This window comes from Paroedura picta, chromosome 17 (assembly GCF_049243985.1).
Source record: "Paroedura picta isolate Pp20150507F chromosome 17, Ppicta_v3.0, whole genome shotgun sequence".
Classification (NCBI taxonomy): Eukaryota; Metazoa; Chordata; class Lepidosauria; order Squamata; family Gekkonidae; genus Paroedura; species Paroedura picta.
In genome coordinates this window covers 6,637,221-6,654,589 of record NC_135385.1, presented here as the reverse complement: position 1 = coordinate 6,654,589, position 17,369 = coordinate 6,637,221, and the positions used below count along the sequence as shown (strand labels likewise).

At 59.2% G+C, this 17,369-nt stretch overlaps 2 protein-coding genes across 8 annotated transcripts in view; one reads left to right on the top strand and one right to left on the bottom strand.

The window, feature by feature from the left end:
- LOC143826965 (multidrug resistance-associated protein 1-like) overlaps positions 1-8,239 on the top strand; it is a 31,129-nt gene extending 22,890 nt beyond the window's left edge. For 2 of the 3 annotated variants that reach the window (XM_077316022.1, XM_077316020.1), the window contains exons 20-32: positions 150-167; positions 1,918-2,002; positions 2,305-2,440; positions 2,664-2,871; positions 3,033-3,343; positions 3,972-4,171; positions 4,573-4,699; positions 5,027-5,128; positions 5,412-5,558; positions 5,881-6,039; positions 6,467-6,633; positions 6,817-7,011; positions 7,116-8,239. In XM_077316022.1, the coding sequence (XP_077172137.1) occupies positions 150-167; positions 1,918-2,002; positions 2,305-2,440; positions 2,664-2,871; positions 3,033-3,343; positions 3,972-4,171; positions 4,573-4,699; positions 5,027-5,128; positions 5,412-5,558; positions 5,881-6,039; positions 6,467-6,633; positions 6,817-7,011; positions 7,116-7,224 (1,964 nt within the window). In that variant the 3' untranslated portion in view covers positions 7,225-8,239. The remainder of the gene's footprint in view (positions 1-149; positions 168-1,917; positions 2,003-2,304; positions 2,441-2,663; positions 2,872-3,032; positions 3,344-3,971; positions 4,172-4,572; positions 4,700-5,026; positions 5,129-5,411; positions 5,559-5,880; positions 6,040-6,466; positions 6,634-6,816; positions 7,012-7,115) is intronic. The other variant, XM_077316021.1, reaches the window with a different exon arrangement.
- Positions 8,240-9,430: 1,191 nt separating this feature from the next.
- On the bottom strand, positions 9,431-17,369 carry LITAF (lipopolysaccharide induced TNF factor). 5 transcript variants are annotated; one of them, XM_077316023.1, is made up of 4 exons: positions 16,995-17,369; positions 11,785-11,967; positions 10,727-10,839; positions 9,431-10,490 (listed from the first exon to the last, which is right to left on the bottom strand). In XM_077316023.1, exons 1-4 carry the CDS (start codon positions 17,352-17,354, stop codon positions 10,382-10,384), a joined length of 765 nt encoding a protein of 254 aa, XP_077172138.1. In that variant the 5' UTR covers positions 17,355-17,369; the 3' UTR covers positions 9,431-10,381. The 5 variants fall into 5 exon arrangements, with proteins under 5 accessions (XP_077172138.1, XP_077172140.1, XP_077172142.1 ...); XM_077316025.1 differs by having other exon boundaries at positions 10,727-10,883; positions 16,995-17,125; XM_077316027.1 differs by lacking the exon at positions 16,995-17,369 and adding an exon at positions 16,564-16,906 and having other exon boundaries at positions 10,727-10,883.

The window sequence follows — 17,369 nt, the reverse complement described above, 5'->3', positions numbered from 1 at the left end:
GAAGGAGATTTCAGGAGTCCCAGCTCCCTTCTCCAGATAACTGGCTCAACTCGAGTTCCCAGCAAATAAAAACCCGCCTCCCTCTCCCTCTCTCTTCCTCACCTTTTCTCTCTTTGTCCATCTCGGCTCACCTGGTGGACCCCCGACAGAGGCTGGGCGAGGAGAAGGTTTGTCTCTTTCTCTGTGGTAACAGGTTGGCCTTAAATTCCTGTGTTTCCGCTTCTGTTCCCTTTTGCTAACGTTCCCTTCTGTCGTGAACCCACAGATGCAAAGTCGGAAGAGGAGGAAGGTTGGTGGGTCCGGAAGGGGTCGCCTCTGCATGGGGGGGGGGTGAGGCAGGAGGGAGGAAATAGAGGCAAGCATGGCTTGGGGGGGGGCCCTGCAGCTCCGCTAGAGCACCCTTTAGTTGCAGAAGGGCTTCTTGTTCTTGGTGGGCCGCATCTGGCCATATTGTGGTGGCCATTCCCTGGCTGGGACCCCAAGAGGGGGACACACTACGTTCAAGACGGAAGGGATGTGCAAAACAGACCCCAAGACGGGTACTTTTTGAGTTTGGAGATATTGAACCCTAAAAGTAACAGTCTGTTCCGATATTCCCAAAATCCAGTACTCGTATGATATCCCAGTTTGGTAACTGTTCTGGAAGACAGGAGGAGTAGAGAGGCTTTCGAATTAGTGTGTTGGAGACGAATGCTGCGGATACCCTGGACAGCCAAAGTTCCCAACAAGACAGTTTTAGAGAGGAGCAAACCGTCTATGTCGTTAGGAGGGAAGATATTACGGCTGAAGCTCACTTACTTTGGACACATCATGCGATCAAACTCGCTAGAAGAATCATTAATGCTCGGCATGGTCAGTGGCAAAAGGAAATGTGGTCGCCAAAGGATCCACTGGCTCGCCACGATCAAAGCCGATACAGGGATGACCATGAACCAACTAAAATAAGCAGTCAGAGACAGAAACATATGGCGAAAGCTTTCCTATAGAATCACCGGGGGTCAGACACGACTGAATGGATAACATCATCATCATCATCAGGCAGTACAGAAAATACTGATTTTTTCCTGGGGTTTTGGAGCTTGGCCATTTTGGATAGCCAAAATCCACCCCAGTCTACATCAGGCTGAAAGAACAGCCGTAAAGTACCGATACGTTTTTGCTTTTTGTTTCCTGAGTTTTCCCTGGCTCAGGTTTAGCGGAATGCACACCCCTAGAAGGCAGGACTCTTCTCTCCTTCTCTCCTGCCCCGTCTTTCCGCAGACCGCTTTGAAAATCCCTTTGGGGTCCCAACTCAGGCTTCTCCTGCTGTGTGAACTCCGGCCCAGCCTGAGTCTGGCTCAGCTGCTGCATGGCTCTTTGGATCCCAGCCACCTCTGGCTTCTTGAGTCGTTCCTGCCGGCTGGGAAAACTGCGTTTCCGGGCTTGTGTGCGTTCGTAGAGCCAGGCGAGGGAGTCCCCTGCTGGCTGCTCTAACCGGTGGAAACAGAATCCTATTGATTGGCTGCTTTAAAAACAAGAGTCAAATTTATCCAGCAAGCAGGAGGAAAACAAGCCTTGGCAGAGGGCAGCCAGCCCCGTTCCAGCAACCAGCTGTTGCCCCAGAGATTACCTGGGGGGAGATATTTCCGTGTCACGGCCTCAGACAGAGCGCCAGCAGAGAATGAGCTTCTGTCGTGTGCCACAATTGCAGAGGCAATTCAGTTTTACCCCCCCCCCCCCCGGGGTTTCAGCCTTGCCCCGGAGCTCCGTTTCCTGGTTTTGTCTCTTTTGGGCAAGGCCTCCGAGGGTTTTGCAAACAGACTTTTCCGTAAAACTGGCTTAAATTCTGCCTGGAACTGCTTACGACGGCACTGCATGGAAACGCACCTTTCTTTGGTGAGTCTCTAATGCTCCGTTGGGTGCATGTTCTGCCTACAGATCCAAACAGCCCAGCAGCGAAGGAAGGGAAGCTCCTGGAAAACGGGACTGTGGTCAGCGACGGCTCCCAGTCGGAACTCATGAGGTGCGCCAGGCCTCTGCTTGGGGGGCTGGGGGGGTCGTATTCTGTTTGCTTTAGGTCAGGCAGCTTCCCGGTTAAGGGGTGGGACGTGGCTGTCTTGCAAACTGGTTGGGGGGGGATCCCAGGCAGGGACGGCACGGGCCCAGGGGGGGGAGATGCCCCGTATTGAAGCCGATGGGTAGCAGGAGGGATGAAGGACCTCTTCCCAAGGGGGATGTCCAGGATAAGGGGGTGTCGTTCCGGTGGAGGGTGGGATTTCCGCAGCAGCAGGAGCAGCCTGGACGTGTGGCCCTCGTTCCCTGCAGGCAGCTCAGCAACTCCTCCACGTACAGCGGGGAGGCCAAGAAGGCGCCGCAGGGCAGCACGGCCGAGCTCCAGAAGGCCTCTCCCGAAAAGAGCACCTGGAAGCTGACGGAGGCCGACGCTGCCCAGACCGGGAAGGTGAGGGACCTCCCAGCTGCTCTAAGACCACGGCGGGAGAGGGATCTTCCCTTGGAGCTGGAACTCTTCAGCCTCCCTGGATCCCACCGCCGGCAGCAGTGGAATGGGCTTGGGGGGAGTGGGGGGTGGAGTCGGGAGGCAGAGGATGCTGGGAGTGGGGGGGGGGCGTTCCGGTGGTCTGCGTTCGAGGGACCGACGCCTCCTCCGCGGTGCCTCGTTCCAGGTGCAGGTGGCCGTGTACTGGGAGTACATGAAGGCCATCGGCCTCTTCATCTCCTTCCTGAGCATCTTCCTCTTCCTCTGCAACCACGTGGCCTCCTTGGCCTCCAACTACTGGCTGAGCCTGTGGACAGACGACCCCGTGGTCAACGGCACCCAGCAGCACACGGACCTCCGGCTGGGGGTCTACGGAGCCCTGGGCATCTCCCAAGGTGAGCGGGCAATCAAGACGATTCTCTTTCTGCACCGTTTGTGCCGCTCTTAGAGTTAGAGGCCGTCTCGGGACCCAGCGGTGGGTGTTCTCCGGCGTCCTTTCGGTGCAGCCTGACCGTCCGGGGCGTGGTGTGTGTGTGTGTGTGTGTTTGTCTCGAAGGTATCGCCGTCTTCGGCTACTCCATGGCGGTCTCTATCGGGGGCATCTTCGCCTCCCGCCGTCTCCACGTGGACCTGCTGCACAACGTCCTGCGCTGCCCCATGGGCTTCTTCGAGCGGACCCCCAGCGGCAACCTGGTCAACCGCTTCTCCAAGGAGATGGACACCATCGACTCCACCATCCCGCAGATCATCAAGATGTTCATGGGCTCCCTCTTCAACGTCGTCGGCGCCTGCATCATCATCCTCCTGGCCACCCCCGTCGCCGCCGTGGTCATCCCCCCCCTGGGCCTGATCTACTTCTTCGTGCAGGTAGAGGCCGAAAGCGTAGGCCGCTCGCCCCCCCCCCTTGGCCTGCCCCCCATCTCCCCCCGACAAAGGCTCATCAGCAGACGGGCCTTGGGGGAGCAGCGGCCTGGGCCAGGATCCAGCCGGTTCCTTTAGGGGAGGGGCTGTGGCTCTGCCCAGCATGCAGGAGGTCCCCAGTTCAATCCCCGGCTGCAGCCTCTCCGGTTGAAAGGAACAGTCCGGAGGGGATGGGCAAGACCTCCCTGTGAGCCCTTGGAGAGCTGTAGAGAGGGGCTATGGCTGAGTGGCAGAGCGGCTGCTTGGCAGGCAGGAAGTCCCCGGTTCAATCCCCGGCATCTCCAGTTAAGAGAACTGGTGATGGGAATGTCCTCCGCCTGAGGCCCAGGGGAGCAGCCGCCAATCTGCCAACCCTGGCCAGAGAGGGGTCTGATTCTGTATCGGGGGGAGACTATCAAAGGGAACCCCCCCCCCAGTCCAGGCGTGCCGTGATATTTTTCCCCCAAGCCTTCACTCGCCAGCCTTGAGGACTGGCTGCTTAGTTTTCCGAGGCCCCTTCCCCTCGTCCCTGAAGCCCAGGCCCGCTCCGCAGGGGGGGCGCCTCTGACCCTGCCCTCCGGCCCTGCCTCCGCAGCGCTTCTACGTGGCCACGTCCCGCCAGCTGAAGCGCCTGGAGTCGGTCAGCCGCTCCCCCGTGTACTCCCACTTCAACGAGACCCTCCTGGGCGTGAGCGTCATCCGGGCCTTCCAGGAGCAGCAGCGTTTCATCTGGCAGAGCGACCGGAAGGTGGACGAGAACCAGCAGGCCTACTTCCCCAGCATCGTGGCCAACAGGTGAAGGGGGGGGGCCTTGGGGCCGTCCGGTGGTGCCTCCACGGGGCACACCTCCCTGGCAGAGGGGGGCTGGGTTCTCGGAACCATTGTGGAAGTCTCCCACGCTTTTTTTTTTGGGGGGGGGGAGATTTTGCTTTTCCCTTGTTAGAAGTTGCATGGTTACTGGATTGCTGGGTTATCCTCTTTTGCTGTATTGTATTTGTTATAAGCCAGCTGGCCCAAGAGCAGCAGTTAATTAAAGTAATTAACAAATAAAAATGATTGAGAAGAATTCACAGGCCTCCGTGGCCCCTTCTACACCAGGCCTTCCTGCACGTGGGATTTCCAAGGAGGCCTGCTGCCTGGTGCAGAGGCTGGTGAGTCCTGAGCGGGGGCGCCCTGACTGCTCGTTCCTCTCGCAGGTGGCTGGCCGTGCGCCTGGAGTGCGTGGGGAACTGCATCGTCGTCTTTGCCGCGCTCTTTGCGGTGGTGGCTCGCCACAGCCTCAGCCCGGGGCTGGTCGGGCTCTCCATCCTCTACGCGCTGCAGGTAGGCCAGGCCGGCCGGCCTCATTCCGGAGAACTTGTCTTGGCGGGTTTCCGGGTCTTTTTTTCGGGTGACCTCTGAGCATCACTTAAGCTTCTGCAAATCAGAAACTGGCACCAAACGGTTGCACAAACTCGCTTGGATAAATTTGGGGCTGGGGGCCCCGGACCTCGACTCTCCTAAGGCACTCCCATTTCGTCCCTTGTCCTGACTCACGCTGGGTCATCCGCCTGGGAGGGAGGCAGGTTTCGAATAACGTAGAACTAATAGAATAAAATAAAAGGTTTTCACTGCAGCCTCTGGATTCCCCCCCCCCCCCGATTTCTGCAGATCACCACCTATCTGAACTGGCTGGTCCGCATGTCCTCCGAGATGGAAACAAACATCGTGGCCGTGGAAAGAGTCAAGGAATATTCAGAGAAGGAAAAAGAGGTATGCCGGAGAAGGCTTGAGAGGTTGGACTGATTCTCTGGTCCGGAACGGGGACAGGGCAAAGCTCTCTGCTGTGGCGTTTTCTCCACGGTCTCTGAGCTCCCCCCAGTGACGAAACGCAGTTATTGCTGCTCTTTCCTGAGCGCCGGGTTTTTATTTCTTTTTGTGCCCGTTTGCGATGACGTTGCTTGAACGGGCCTTCGGAGAGCCTTCGGGAAGCAACAGAGACATCGGCTTCCCAGAGCTTGGTTCCCTTCTGAACCCCCGGCCTTGTCTCTTCCAGGCAGAGTGGACCGTGAAGGGCACCCCCCTGCCGAGCGGCTGGCCCCAGGAAGGCCGCGTGGAGTTCAGGGGCTACGGGCTGCGCTACAGGCACGACACGGACCTGGTGCTCAAGAACATCAACGTCAGCATCAGCGGGGGAGAAAAGGTGACCCCCCCCTGCGTATTGGGGGAGGAGGCGGCCGCGGGGAGGAGCGCGGCAGAGGGAGACATTGGGGGGACAAGGGAGGAGACAAGCTAGCGGCAGCCAGTCAGAACCGAAGCCCACAGGTCGTGACCCTCGTGACCTTTGGAAGGCGCATGGAGTCCTTGCCCAGGGCAGCATGCAATTGGTGTCCCTTGGCGGAATCTGTTTTCTGCGGGTCTCGTTTCTTCCTTCACCTCTGGCAGGGCCAAGCAGAATCCCCCCCCTCCCCCAAAGAAAGCACCCATCGTGCCTGTTGTCAAAATCCCAACCCCTTTCTCCGAAGGTGGGCGTCGTTGGCCGGACCGGGGCTGGGAAGTCGTCCCTCGCTCTGGGCCTGTTCCGGATCACGGAGGCCACTGAGGGAGGGGTCTTCATCGACGGGATCGACATCGCGAAAATTGGGCTTCACGACCTCCGCTTCCGGGTCACCATCATCCCCCAGGTAGGAGGATCTCCCCTCGCAGGGCGTCCTCGTTCCAAAAGACGGCCGAGGGCTCCTGTCTTCCACCTGGACGTTTGAATTCCCGGCACAGATGCAGTGCTCACCTGCAGCAGGTGTTTCCTGTGAAATCTGCTCTACGCCGTGGCCGAGAGCCCCTGGCCCCGTTTCGGAGTTGCATCCGTGCCTAAAACCTATTTTCCCAGGGTCAGAATTTAGAAAACAGAATCAGAGCCCAGTGGCACCTTTACACCCAACAAAGGGGTGTAAGCTCACGCCTTGAATAAATCTTTGTGGGTCTCAAAGGTGCCACTGGACTCTTATTTTGTTTTGTTGTGCAGCTTCAAACCAACGCGGCGATCCACTGGAATCTAGAATTTAGAAACTGAGTGGCACGTCCCTGTTTGTTGTGATTCTGTCGCCTCAATAGGACCCGATCCTGTTTTCGGGCTCCCTGCGCATGAACCTGGACCCTTTTGACCAGTACTCCGATGAAGACGTCTGGACGTCCCTGGAGCTGGCGCACCTGAAGAACTTCGTCTCCACCCTGCCAGACAAGCTCAACCACGAGTGCTCTGAAGGCGGAGAAAACCTCAGGTGTGCTTGGCGTGCAGAAGGTTCCCGGTTCGATCCCCGGCATCTCCCCTTAGGAAGACCTAGGTGGGAGGGGGTTTGAAAGACCCTCCCTTGGGCGTCTGGCCTCAGTCATCCCTGGCACTGTTTACTGGCATTGAGTTATTTCGGGGATGAGAGGGAGATTAAACCCCCTTTCTTCCTCAGTGTCGGGCAGCGTCAGCTGATCTGCTTGGCCCGGGCCTTGCTGCGGAAGTCCAAGATCCTCGTTTTGGATGAAGCCACGGCCGCCGTGGACTTGGAGACGGACGACCTCATCCAGTCGACCATCCGGAAGCAGTTCGAGGGCTGCACGGTCCTGACCATTGCGCATCGGCTGAACACCATCATGGACTACACTCGGTAAGGCCACAGAGCCCGGCCATGAGGCGGGTCAGATAGACCCCCGAGCACAGGGTGAGCGTTTGAGCCTCCTGATCTTTGGCTTTCCCCCCTTTTTGCTCTAGGATTATCGTCCTCGACAAGGGAGAAATTGTGGAGTGTGATTCTCCCGCCACCCTCATCCAGAAGAAAGGCATCTTCTACAGCATGGCCAGAGAGTCCGGACTGGCGTAGCACAAGACCCCACCGTTCCTCTCCCGGGCAGTGCAGTGCTCAGACGCATCTCTCGAAATCCATGGATTGGGACTCCTCAGGCCAAATAATCCCCCTGCGGAACTGAGTTTTGGAGTCTGGTGAAGGAAGAGGTTCTGCAGCCACTCCAGCTCCGCCCTCCTTTTCTTCCTCCCCGTCGGCTCTTTTGCAAGCATCGGCTGGTGACAGCCAGGCCGGGAATTTCGGTCCACAGTCCAAACCCTCCAGATTTCCTTTGGGGCTCCAAAACCCTTTTGGCCTCTGAAGGACCATCCATGCCCTTCAAAGTTAGAGGGTGTTTTCTTCTCTTTTCTTTTTGCTCTGTGTTCAGAGGTGGTTTTTTAAAAAGGCAAATGAGGTTCCCCCGTCCCTTAAAAAGCCAGCCTTCGAAGGGGAAAGGGGCTGTGAGAGAGAAACAGATTTTGCGTTGCATTGGGCCGTTTCCCCTTGAATGGATCGGACTTAAAAAATTTTTTGATGGGCCCAGAAGAGTGCTCTGCAGATAGATGTTTTTGTTAAAAGTGATTCCTGTCGTCGTTCGGAGAAAGACGACAAAGATTTGCAGTGTTGGCAGGAGAAGAGCTGGATTATCTGTTCCCACACCAGCAAGATGGTGTGTGTGGGGTTTTTTTTACTTTTATTTAGTCCCATGAGGAAATAGTTGACTCTTCCAACAATTTAAAGTTCAGTCAGGGCCGCTGGACTGGCCAGAGCCCCTTCCGATGGGGGCTTTCCGCCCCCTCCCACTCTGCCCCTTCCCCACAAGTATCCACCTTCAGGTTCTGCGTGGAGCCGAGCTTTTGAAAGGAGACCCAGACTCCTCCATGACTCCAGGGACTCAGAATTCAACTGCCCATTTCTTTTTTATTGTTATTATTAAAGGAGCAGGCCAACAACTTTCCTTAGATGCGGAAAAAAGAAATTATTTATTTTGTTTTGTACATAACAGTTCTTTAAAAGTTGAATAAACAAATTTACTTTGGTATTTTCGTAATGATTCCTGGGAAGAGCTTCTGAGTCAATTTCTTTCTGGTTTTTTGCTTGGGGAAATTACCCTCCTAATTACTCTGGAAGCCAAAGCTCAAGTATCGGTGGCCGGGCTGTTCTTTCCAGAGAGGGTGGCATTTAAGTTGCACACACAGTCTCCTTACAAAGCCAAACTCCGGGGCACGGGCTGTGGCTCAGTAGCAGAGCCCCTGCATGGTACGCAGGAGGTCCCTGGTTCAAGCCCTGGTATCTCTGGCTAAAATGTGTGGATAATTCTTGCAGTCCGTACTTCCAGATCATGTTAAAACATTCCCCTCTCTGCAAAAAAAGAAAAAAAGCTATACTGTATCTCTGTAATGAAGTCTTGGCTTCTCTTTCGGGTAATTCCCCTTCCGGAAGATGGGCCCTTATGTTTGTGGGTGTTGAACTCCAAACCCAAAGGAAGAGAACCTTGATTGCAGGAAGACAGTTTATTGTGCCTGGATTAAAAAGGCAAACAGGTGATTCGTCTGCATTGAGAAATAGCCCTTTAACTCTGCTGCTGCTAAAAGCGCTCTTCCGGAAGAGAAACACAAGCGCTCTACATGCGAGGCAAATAATTTGATTTCTTTAAGAACACAAAAGGCCAGGCTGCCCCCCCCCCCGCCTTCTCCCTTATTTTGGCAAGATTTTGTTAAATTGGACAACAAACAGTCATGTGACCATTTCTTAGTATAAGAGAATCACAGAACCATAGAGTTGGAAGGGGCCATAGAGGCCATCTAGTCCAACCCCCTGCTCAACGCAGGATCAGCCCAGAGCATCCTAAAACATCCAAGAAAAGTGTGCATCCAACCTTTGCTTGAAGACTGCCAGAAGTCCCAGGTGAAATGCCTGTGCAACCCACCCACCCGTTAAAACTCTGGTGATGGCTGCAGAGTGACAGAATTAGGGAAGTTTTTTAAAAGCCCAGTTTTGCAGGAGGACAGAGGGGGCATCTTTCCAGGGCACTGCCTGTCCCCCCAGACCTCTCCCTCCCCCAGCCCACGCAAAGAAAGGCAGCATCTAAGAGCCCAGGAGCACAAGACACAACACAACACAATGTGAGCCAAGCACCGATTCGGCAGCTGCTCCAAGGACGGATGGAGGACCCCGGCAGCCGCTGACCTCTGGAGGAAGGAGAAAGCGTGAGAGGAACACGAGCCAGACCCACAGTCCCTGATGCAATAGTGACTTCAAATTTTATTTAAAAGATTCACAGGAAACAACCAAACAGTGGTCAAGTTCACATAGAGGAGAAGACAGGTTTTGGCTCCAGCACCAAACGTCCTTCTTCCCGCAGGGCGTGTGGACGGAATCGCCTTCAGCATGGAGGGTTTGCTCTGGGGCCCTGACAAGATGCTTGCGGCTCCAGCACCGCACAGCTAAGGACCCTGCCTCTCTTCCCACACACACCGCCCCCAAGTTCATCCAGACCGTTCCCAAGAGAGGGGGGCGCAGACGCTACCCCCACCCAAAACAGGACTCTGGCCTCCCCATCAGCAGCATTTCCTCCACCACCGCAAAAATCAGGTCTGCCAGCCCCTCGGGTACAAAATCTCCACACAAACGGTCCCCCTGAATCAGTTCTTGAGGAATTCAAGAAGCTACAAATATTCCCATATTCACAGAAATCCTTCGGAGCAGAATATAGAAAAAATACTTCTCTCTGTGATGCTTAAAGCTTTGGATATAAAGGAGGGGCAGAGTTGTGGGCTTTCTCCCAGCCCCTGTGGCACGATACACCCCGAACGGGCACCCTGGTTCAAAGGAGACGTGAAATTTCAGTGCTCAGAGAAGCTAAAAAAACAATTAAGGCACAGCGAGAAAGGCCACGGAGAAAGGACCCTCGCGGGGCGCCCCCAACTGGTGTGCCCCCCCCCCCCCACAGTGACCGATCTGAATTCGATCACTAATGCCTCTGATTCCTCCCCCTGCAGAGATCTCCAGCGGGGACAAACACACGGGCGCACACACGTTCCTTTCAAGGCAGTAATTTGGAGATAGAGAAGTGGGGGGGGGGAGGGGGGAGAAGGCCTCAGCTTCCTGAACGGGGATTTGCAAAAGGGGAAATGCACTGCATCGCGAGCGTCCAAGAAGTGCTTGCGGAGGTGACCAGCCCGCTTGGCAGGGCTCAGAGCCGCTTGTAGGTGCCCACGAGCGCTTCGCAGCTGGGGCAATAGTGGTCCACGTCCAGGAGGGAGTCCACGCAGAAGGGGATGAGGCAGCAGCCGACCCAGCACCTGGGAGGGAGGCAGAAAGCGACCCTGGCTCAGCCACTCAATTCAAACCCAGTTCCCCGGTCCTGGTCGCACCCCTTAACCACTAGGCCACATGGCTTAAACGGAAGCTGCCGGAATTCCTGGAGGGGACGGCGGATCCGGGCGGGGGGCCACGTCTCAGCTGCAGCCCGACCCTCACAATACCCGACAGCCCTGCCCCCCCCCCCGGTGGGACCCTCCCCCCCCCGGCCACCTACCCCAGCAGGCAGAGACTTCCGCACGACAGCCAGGTCAGGGTTCCCGCAGAGTGCGTGAGGCGGGTCACGATCACCTTGCTGCAGAAGGGGCAGCACATCTGGACAGGGCGGTCCTGGAAGGAGAGCGGGCTCTGTACATACACTGTCTGGACGGTCACTGCGGGGGGAACGAGGGAGAGAGCGTCACAGCCCGGGAAAGGAGCTCGGCGGCCAAGCTGGGGTCTTAACGGCACACGAGAAAAGGCACCAAAAACACATCCCCTAGTAGGACTTTGCCGAAGGGACGTTGTGAATCCCCCAGCAAAGCCTGCACAGGAGAGCTCTCCTGAGTAAATGAAGTATTCATGGCCTGGTGCTCAAGGTTCGGGGATAGACTGCCCCTGAACAGGGAGGCTCGCTTCTTAGTGAATGCGGCTTCCGTGGATTTCCTTGGAGAGGGAAGCTTCTGCCTGCGTCACAGTGGATTTCACCTGGGGGTGAAAAGGGGCCCACCCAGCTAGCAGCTCCTCCTTCAGGGGTCCCAGGCGGCTTTGTCCCACCCCAAAGGGGGCAGCGGGACCCCTTGGCCTGCTAGCCTCAGGAGAGCCGCTTCCAAGGAAGTTCTGCATTTTTGCCGTCTTGGCGTTCTCAGCCGCAATGTTTACATTTCCCAGCCTGGGTGGTTTTTTTCATTGCTTCCTTGTTACGGCCACGTTGGCTGGCATTTTGTGAGTGCAGCTTCACGGAGTTCAGACCCAGGCAGGTGGCCTTTCTGGAGCCTGGGGGCACCCCGGAGGCCGACCCAGGGGAATTAAGGCGAAGGAAACTGAATTCTGGGGAGGAGGCTTCCCGGGCATGCAGAAGGAACCGTGGTTGGTCTTCAAGGGGCCCTGGACGCAAACTGCGTTCTGCTGCGTCTCATTCTTGGCCAGGGCCCCCACCCCTCAGTCCCCCTCGAGAGACGTGGGAGGGAAAAGGGAGGGAGAGCAAGCCACTTCCCCCCAAAGGCACGTGGTCAATGAGGCCCTGGCCAACATGCGTGAGGATCCACGGTGCGCTGGGCGGTACTGGAAGCTTACCTGGAGGAGGGACCGTGGTCGCAGCCTGAGGCGGGTAGGGTGGAGTTTGCCCCTCTTTGGGCGGCGGCCCAGCCCCAAACCCCGCTGGGGGAGGGTAGGGGACCGGGTAGGGGGAGCTCGGGTGGATCCTGGTGGTCTCCTCGTAGGAAGGCGGGGGGGGCGATGGAGGAGGAGCTGCCATTTCTAGGAGGGAAGCAGAAGAGAGGCACGGGCTGCAGCTCCCCTTTCACCGCATCGGAAGAGGCGTTGTGCGCACACACAACCCTGCACACCTTGAGCAAGACATCGTTGGTCCTCCAAGCGCCCCTGGACTCAAGCTTTCTTCTCCCCCGCCCCATCAACCCCTTGCAGCCCTGGTTTATGAAGCCAGCAAGCCAGTTCGGCACAGCTCCCGTTTGCCCAAAGGGACGGGGTCGGGGGAACGGCATGCGCCAGAGATTTTGCATCAGTCTGCACCACTCCCTCCCCCAGGAGCCTCCCAGGTCTTCCCTCCCAGACTTCAGCCGGGCATGCCCTTCCTTCCTTCCACAGAAAGCCTGAGTCACCGACAGAGCGATTGCACGCGGCCTGTTCCCTCTTTCCGGGGAAGCCTCAGGCCGAGAGTCTCTTTCCCAACCGGCCCTTCCGATTTCCCCAGGAGTTCCGCCCCGTCTGCACCTTCAGCAACAGAGTCTCCCTGCGAGGGTGGGGGGCGGTGGAGGGCAGGCTATTTCTGGCCCCGGAACGTGACGGGTGGCACAGCCTCCGCCTGGCACCCGTCCCAGCCACGCCGCTAAAAAACGCCCAGGTTTCCAGAGGTTGCTCTGCTCAAGAGGACGCCAAGCCGGGCACACGGAGGAAGGACGCATCTGGGTTCAGCCACCGCGGTGTTGACACTAGAAACTGGAAGAGCCACGTCCACGGAGGGAGGGCCTTCCCACTGGCTCTCCCGCACGAGTCACACCTCCGGCCTCCCGCAGCAGGACGGGAGAACAGGGCTGGGCGGAACCGGTTCTGTTTCCAGCCCAGCTTCCCTCTCGATTCCAAGGATGAAGAAGAAGAAGAAGAGTTGGTTCTTATATGCCGCTTTTCCCTACCCGAAGGAGGCTCGAAGCGGCTTACAATCACCTTCCCTTTCCTCTCCCCACAACAGACACCCTGTGGGGTGGGTGAGGCTGAGAGAGCCCTGATATCACTGCTCGGTCAGAACAGCTTTATCAGTGCCGTGGTGAGCCCAAGGTCACCCAGCTGGCTGCATGTGGGGGAGCGCAGAATCGAACCCGGCTCGCCAGATTAGAAGTCCACACTCCTAACCACTACACCAAACTGGCTCTCACGGATGCCCCTTCGCCACTGGGGAACTTGCACAAGAGGAGGCACACACACACACCCCCGAGGCCAAGCCCACGCAGGGAGCGTGCCCACAAAACGGCGCCCAGCAAGGGAACCACCACCGTGCACATTCTGGGGCAACCTGGAGGGACCCAGCAGTTGGCGCATGGGCCTCCCCATCCCTTGTGGGGCCAACGAAGCCAGCTGGGTTTCCGAAAGGGGGCAGAGCAGCTCTGCTGGGGATGCCGCCTGGCCAGCAAGGGACATATCCAGGGCAGAGCCCGGCTGGAATCCTCCTGAGCCCCCCTACTCAGCATCCCAGCTGGGTCAATTTGGCGGGAGCACCGAGCATCGCTGGCTTCAAGAAACAGCCAGAGCGATGCGGCAGGAAGGGGGCGGGAGGGGAGCTAAGCTCTCCCCACAGCTGTGCAACCTGCCCACACCAAGCCACAGGGAGCAGTAGCAGCGGTGGGGGGAGGACGCAGAGTGTGCTGGCGGGTGTGAATTTCTGTTTCCTGCCAAGGGCGTGGGGAGTCTGTTTTTACTTCAAAGGAAAGCAACCCCTTGGGGGGGGGCCGAGGGGGCGTGGGAGCAAGGCGGCCGGCCCCCAGGGCACGTGGGGTGTGGGGATCCCCCACAAGTGTTCTCTCATCTGAGAAATGCAACTCTGTGGACTTCCCCTCCTCCTGACTGGGAGAACAAAAACGGCAAGCAGCAAGAGGAACTGAGCACCACCGGCCCTGGCGTGCAGGCCGCAGAACTCAAGGTTTCCTGGCAGAGAATCGAGATGCTATTTCAGCTGCGACTAGCCCAGTCCAAGAAGGAGGCAGCGCTTGGTGGGCAGCCTACGGACTCCTCTGGAGACCTTCCTGAGCCCTCGGATGCCTGACCCTCCGAAGCATAGTCAGGGCGTCCGTATCTTGGAAGCCGGAAGGGCCGGCCTTTGGAATAATGTTTCTATCATTTGCATCGTCTCTCTACGGCCCTTCCCCTGTGTGTCTCTGTGGGCTGCCCTGGGAGGTAATAATATCATTAATGTGTCATTAGCATCTCCCCTGACTGTCTGCCCCAGCGCCGGCCACACAGCGCTCATGAGCTCACATCCTTGGGGCGTGTTGCATGGCCAAGGCCAACTTCCCCTGCAGCACAACCTTTAGACTCACAACGCTGTTGTGAAATGCAGGAACTCCCCATGGGAAACTCTGCACAGGACAGACATCCGTTGGCCGCGATGTGACGCCACCCCTGCCAGGCGGGTGCAAGCGCATGATCCACGCGGCAGCTCCTGGAGGGCCGGGTGGGTCTCCTTGACTTGTGTGTATCGGCCATTGTGATTCAGAGAAGGTGCCCACCAAACTTTTCAGAGCATAAATTCGGGGAAACGGCAGCTTGTAAGGTTTGCTCCCGTTTGGGCAGACAGCCCACAGGAGCAGGCGGCAAGAGGGACGGGTTCAAAAGGCGGCCAGCGTCGTCCTGGCCAGCTCCCCCAAGGGTTGGGTTGAGTTTCTGAAAGAAGGCCAACCCCCCTTTTGACCTTTCCCTGCGATCTGCGGATAAAGGTCCAGAGAGGTCCTTGGCAAGGCAGACGCAGAGCCCCAGCAGAGCCCCAGAGGAGGACCAAGGGGCGGGCGGGGGGAAGGGGGAGGCCAGTGAGGGGCTCCCAGCCTGCGTCTCAGTCTGCAGACGGGAGCAGCGATAAACAAGGCGAGCCTCTCTGCGTTCCAGAGCGCCTGGCAGGCCTTCCTCTTCTTGGCTGCCAGACAAAGCCGTGCAGCAGCGACGGAGAGGCCAAGCAGGCCACCCCTGCTTCCCAGCTCACCTCCAGCACAGCCTGCCTTTTGGACAGGCCGCTCCCAGGGGAATATCCCAGGAGCTCCCACGCTCCCCTCGCGACAAGCCAGGCCGGCTCTGGCCCTCGGCTCACCTTGTTTCTCAGCCTCATGGCCCCTCACTGCTCACGCCGAGGAAGAGCGAGACCCCAAGGAAGCCAGGGGGGGACTGGGCAGCAAGCCCCCTCCCCGGGAACGGCCCTGCCTTTGTGAGGTCAGCGGCTCTGTACCAATCCCAGCATCCCCCCGGCCAGCCTTGCAGTCGAGGGTCCAATTGGCCAGGCCCTCCAAGCCACAGACGGGCAGGGAGGCACACAGGCCGCCGGCCCCACCACCCCTGCCCCACCTCTAGGCTAGCAAGGCCCCAACAGGACACGTCCAAATGCCTCTCGCTTCCCTCCCATTAAACCTTTCTGTGCAAAAGCTGCAGTTTTCACACATGCTGGTGGCATCAGCAGCACCTGTCCCTGGTTCAGGCAGATCCAGCCACGAAGATCCACGGCTCAGACTGGACAACTGCACTGCGCTGGAGCTACCCTGGGAGACTGTTCCCAAGGCACAGCTAGTGCAGGGTGCTGTGGATAGACTGCTCCAACCCCACAACCCTGAGCCCTACTCAAGGGGGTGGTTTTCTCCTTTGAAGCCCTGCATGGCTTGGGGTACCTGAGGGGCTGTCTTCTCTCCTACATCCCTGCCCGGGAAGCCAAGCCCAGGGCCGGCCCTCCTCCTGGGGCGAGGTTGCTCATTAACAGACGCCGCTCTCATGGAGTCCGGGGTGGGGATGGACGCATTTCCTGGAAGCCACAGCTGAGCAACCAGCCGACAAAATCCGGCAGACAAAGCACCACACTCTCTTTCTATCCAAATCAGGACGGCAGGCTGGCTTCAGCTCCCCCAGCCACACCCGGGGGGCTCTGCCGGTCCAGGCGGGGGGCAAGAGAAAGGTGGGCCGGGAAGGGACCCCCTTCCCCACTTCCCTCGTGCCCCAAACGGGGTCCTCCAGGAGGGAGGGAGCGGGTGCTGACCCCAGGGGCCGTCATGACGGGCCGGCTTCTCCCCCGCTGCTCGCGGCCGAGGCCTCCTCTGTTTATTGATTCCTAATCTGATTTCTCTCCTGCCCTTCTCAGAGTCTGGCTCAGGGCGGCTGGAAGCCCTCAAAGGCCACCCCTCCGTCCCACTGGTCAGGCTGCGAAAAGATAAACCTCCTTCTGGCTGCTGGGAAACTGCAGCCAAGCAATTTAGCCGCGGGACTCCCAGGCCATGCTGGATGCCCCTCTGGATCAGGCCCCTGCCCCCCCCCCCAGTCCCACCCTCTGCGCCCCACAGCGGCCAAGCCCCAGGGGCCCCCAGCAGGGCCAGGGGGGACAGGCTAATTTAAGTGACTAAGTTCACTTTAAGGCGCTGTAATGCAGGCGTGGGAGGGGGGAGACTGCATTAAAGGGGGGGGGGGGAGGCAGTGGTCCTCCAGCCCGCCCGCCAGGCCAGACCCGTTTGGGCAGCCTTCCCGGAACTCCCCAGCGCAGGCCGGCCAATGTCGCCGCGTTGCCCTGGCAGCCCTCCAACCGGGAGGGGGGTGGCTCAGGAGCCTGGGGCAGCCGGCTGGGACCCTTCCCCTGCCCCCCCCCGGGGTCTGGCCTACCTCTCAGGGGCGTCGCTGTGGGGGCGAGAGAGGGAAGACCGCTTGGGGTTCCCTCTGCGGGGCGAGGCTGGCCGCGCACGAAGCGTTTCTGCGGACGCGCCCCACAAGTTTGTTGAGCCGCTGGAAAGCTAGGCGCAGCCCCCCCTCCCGCTTCCAGCCAGACCCCCTTGTGCCCGCGGGCGCCGACCAAGCCCCCCACTGACCCCACACCGAAAGAAACTTTCTCTCCCTCGCTGGCTTGGGCGGGGGGTCGCAAGCCACAAGGGCCCCGCGGGCGAGGCTGCCCAGTCCAAGGGGCCCGCGACCACCCTGGCGTCTGGCCACTGGCCACGGGGCGCGACGGCTCCGGCCGCCCCCCTCTCCCCTCCCCTCCACTCCCCCCCCAAGCCCCCCACCCCCCGGGGGCAGGAGCGGGTGCGGGCGGCGCCTACCTGCGGCGGGTGCTGGGCTGTGTGCTGCCTGCTGGCTGGCTCCTTCCCTCGGCCGCGCCTCTTCCCCCGCCGGGAGCCGCCCCGGCCCGCCTCGCCTCGCCCCGCCCGCCCCTTCCTGGGTGGAGACGCCTCCGTGCGCTCCCGAGGGGCCCCGAGGCTGCGCTCGCCGGGAGGAGATGCTCCGGGGGGGCCGGCGCCAGGCCCTGGACTCCCGGGGAGGGCGGGAGGAGGGCGGGGGGCTCCCGGTCGGGGCATGACGGGGGGTCTTGTGCAACGCTCGGCGCCCTTGGCATGGAAGCAAACGGGGGGCTCCTCGGGAGTCAGCGGCGCAGAGCTGCCGAGTCCGGCGGCCAAGAACATGGGGGGGGGTCCCCA

What these genes read in the sequence shown, in the direction of transcription:
- LITAF (XM_077316023.1), bottom strand. Translation starts at nt 17,354, where the DNA reads ATGTTCTTGGCCGCCGGACTCGGCAGCTCTGCGCCGCTGACTCCCGAG. An exon ending in GACCACGGTCCCTCCTCCAG is followed by an intron (nt 10,840 to 11,784) that starts GTAAGCTTCCAG and finishes CTCTCCTTCCAG; the next exon opens with GACCGCCCTGTCCAGATGTG. An exon ending in GGAAGTCTCTGCCTGCTGGG is followed by an intron (nt 10,491 to 10,726) that starts GTAGGTGGCCGG and finishes CCTCCCTCCCAG; the next exon opens with GTGCTGGGTCGGCTGCTGCC.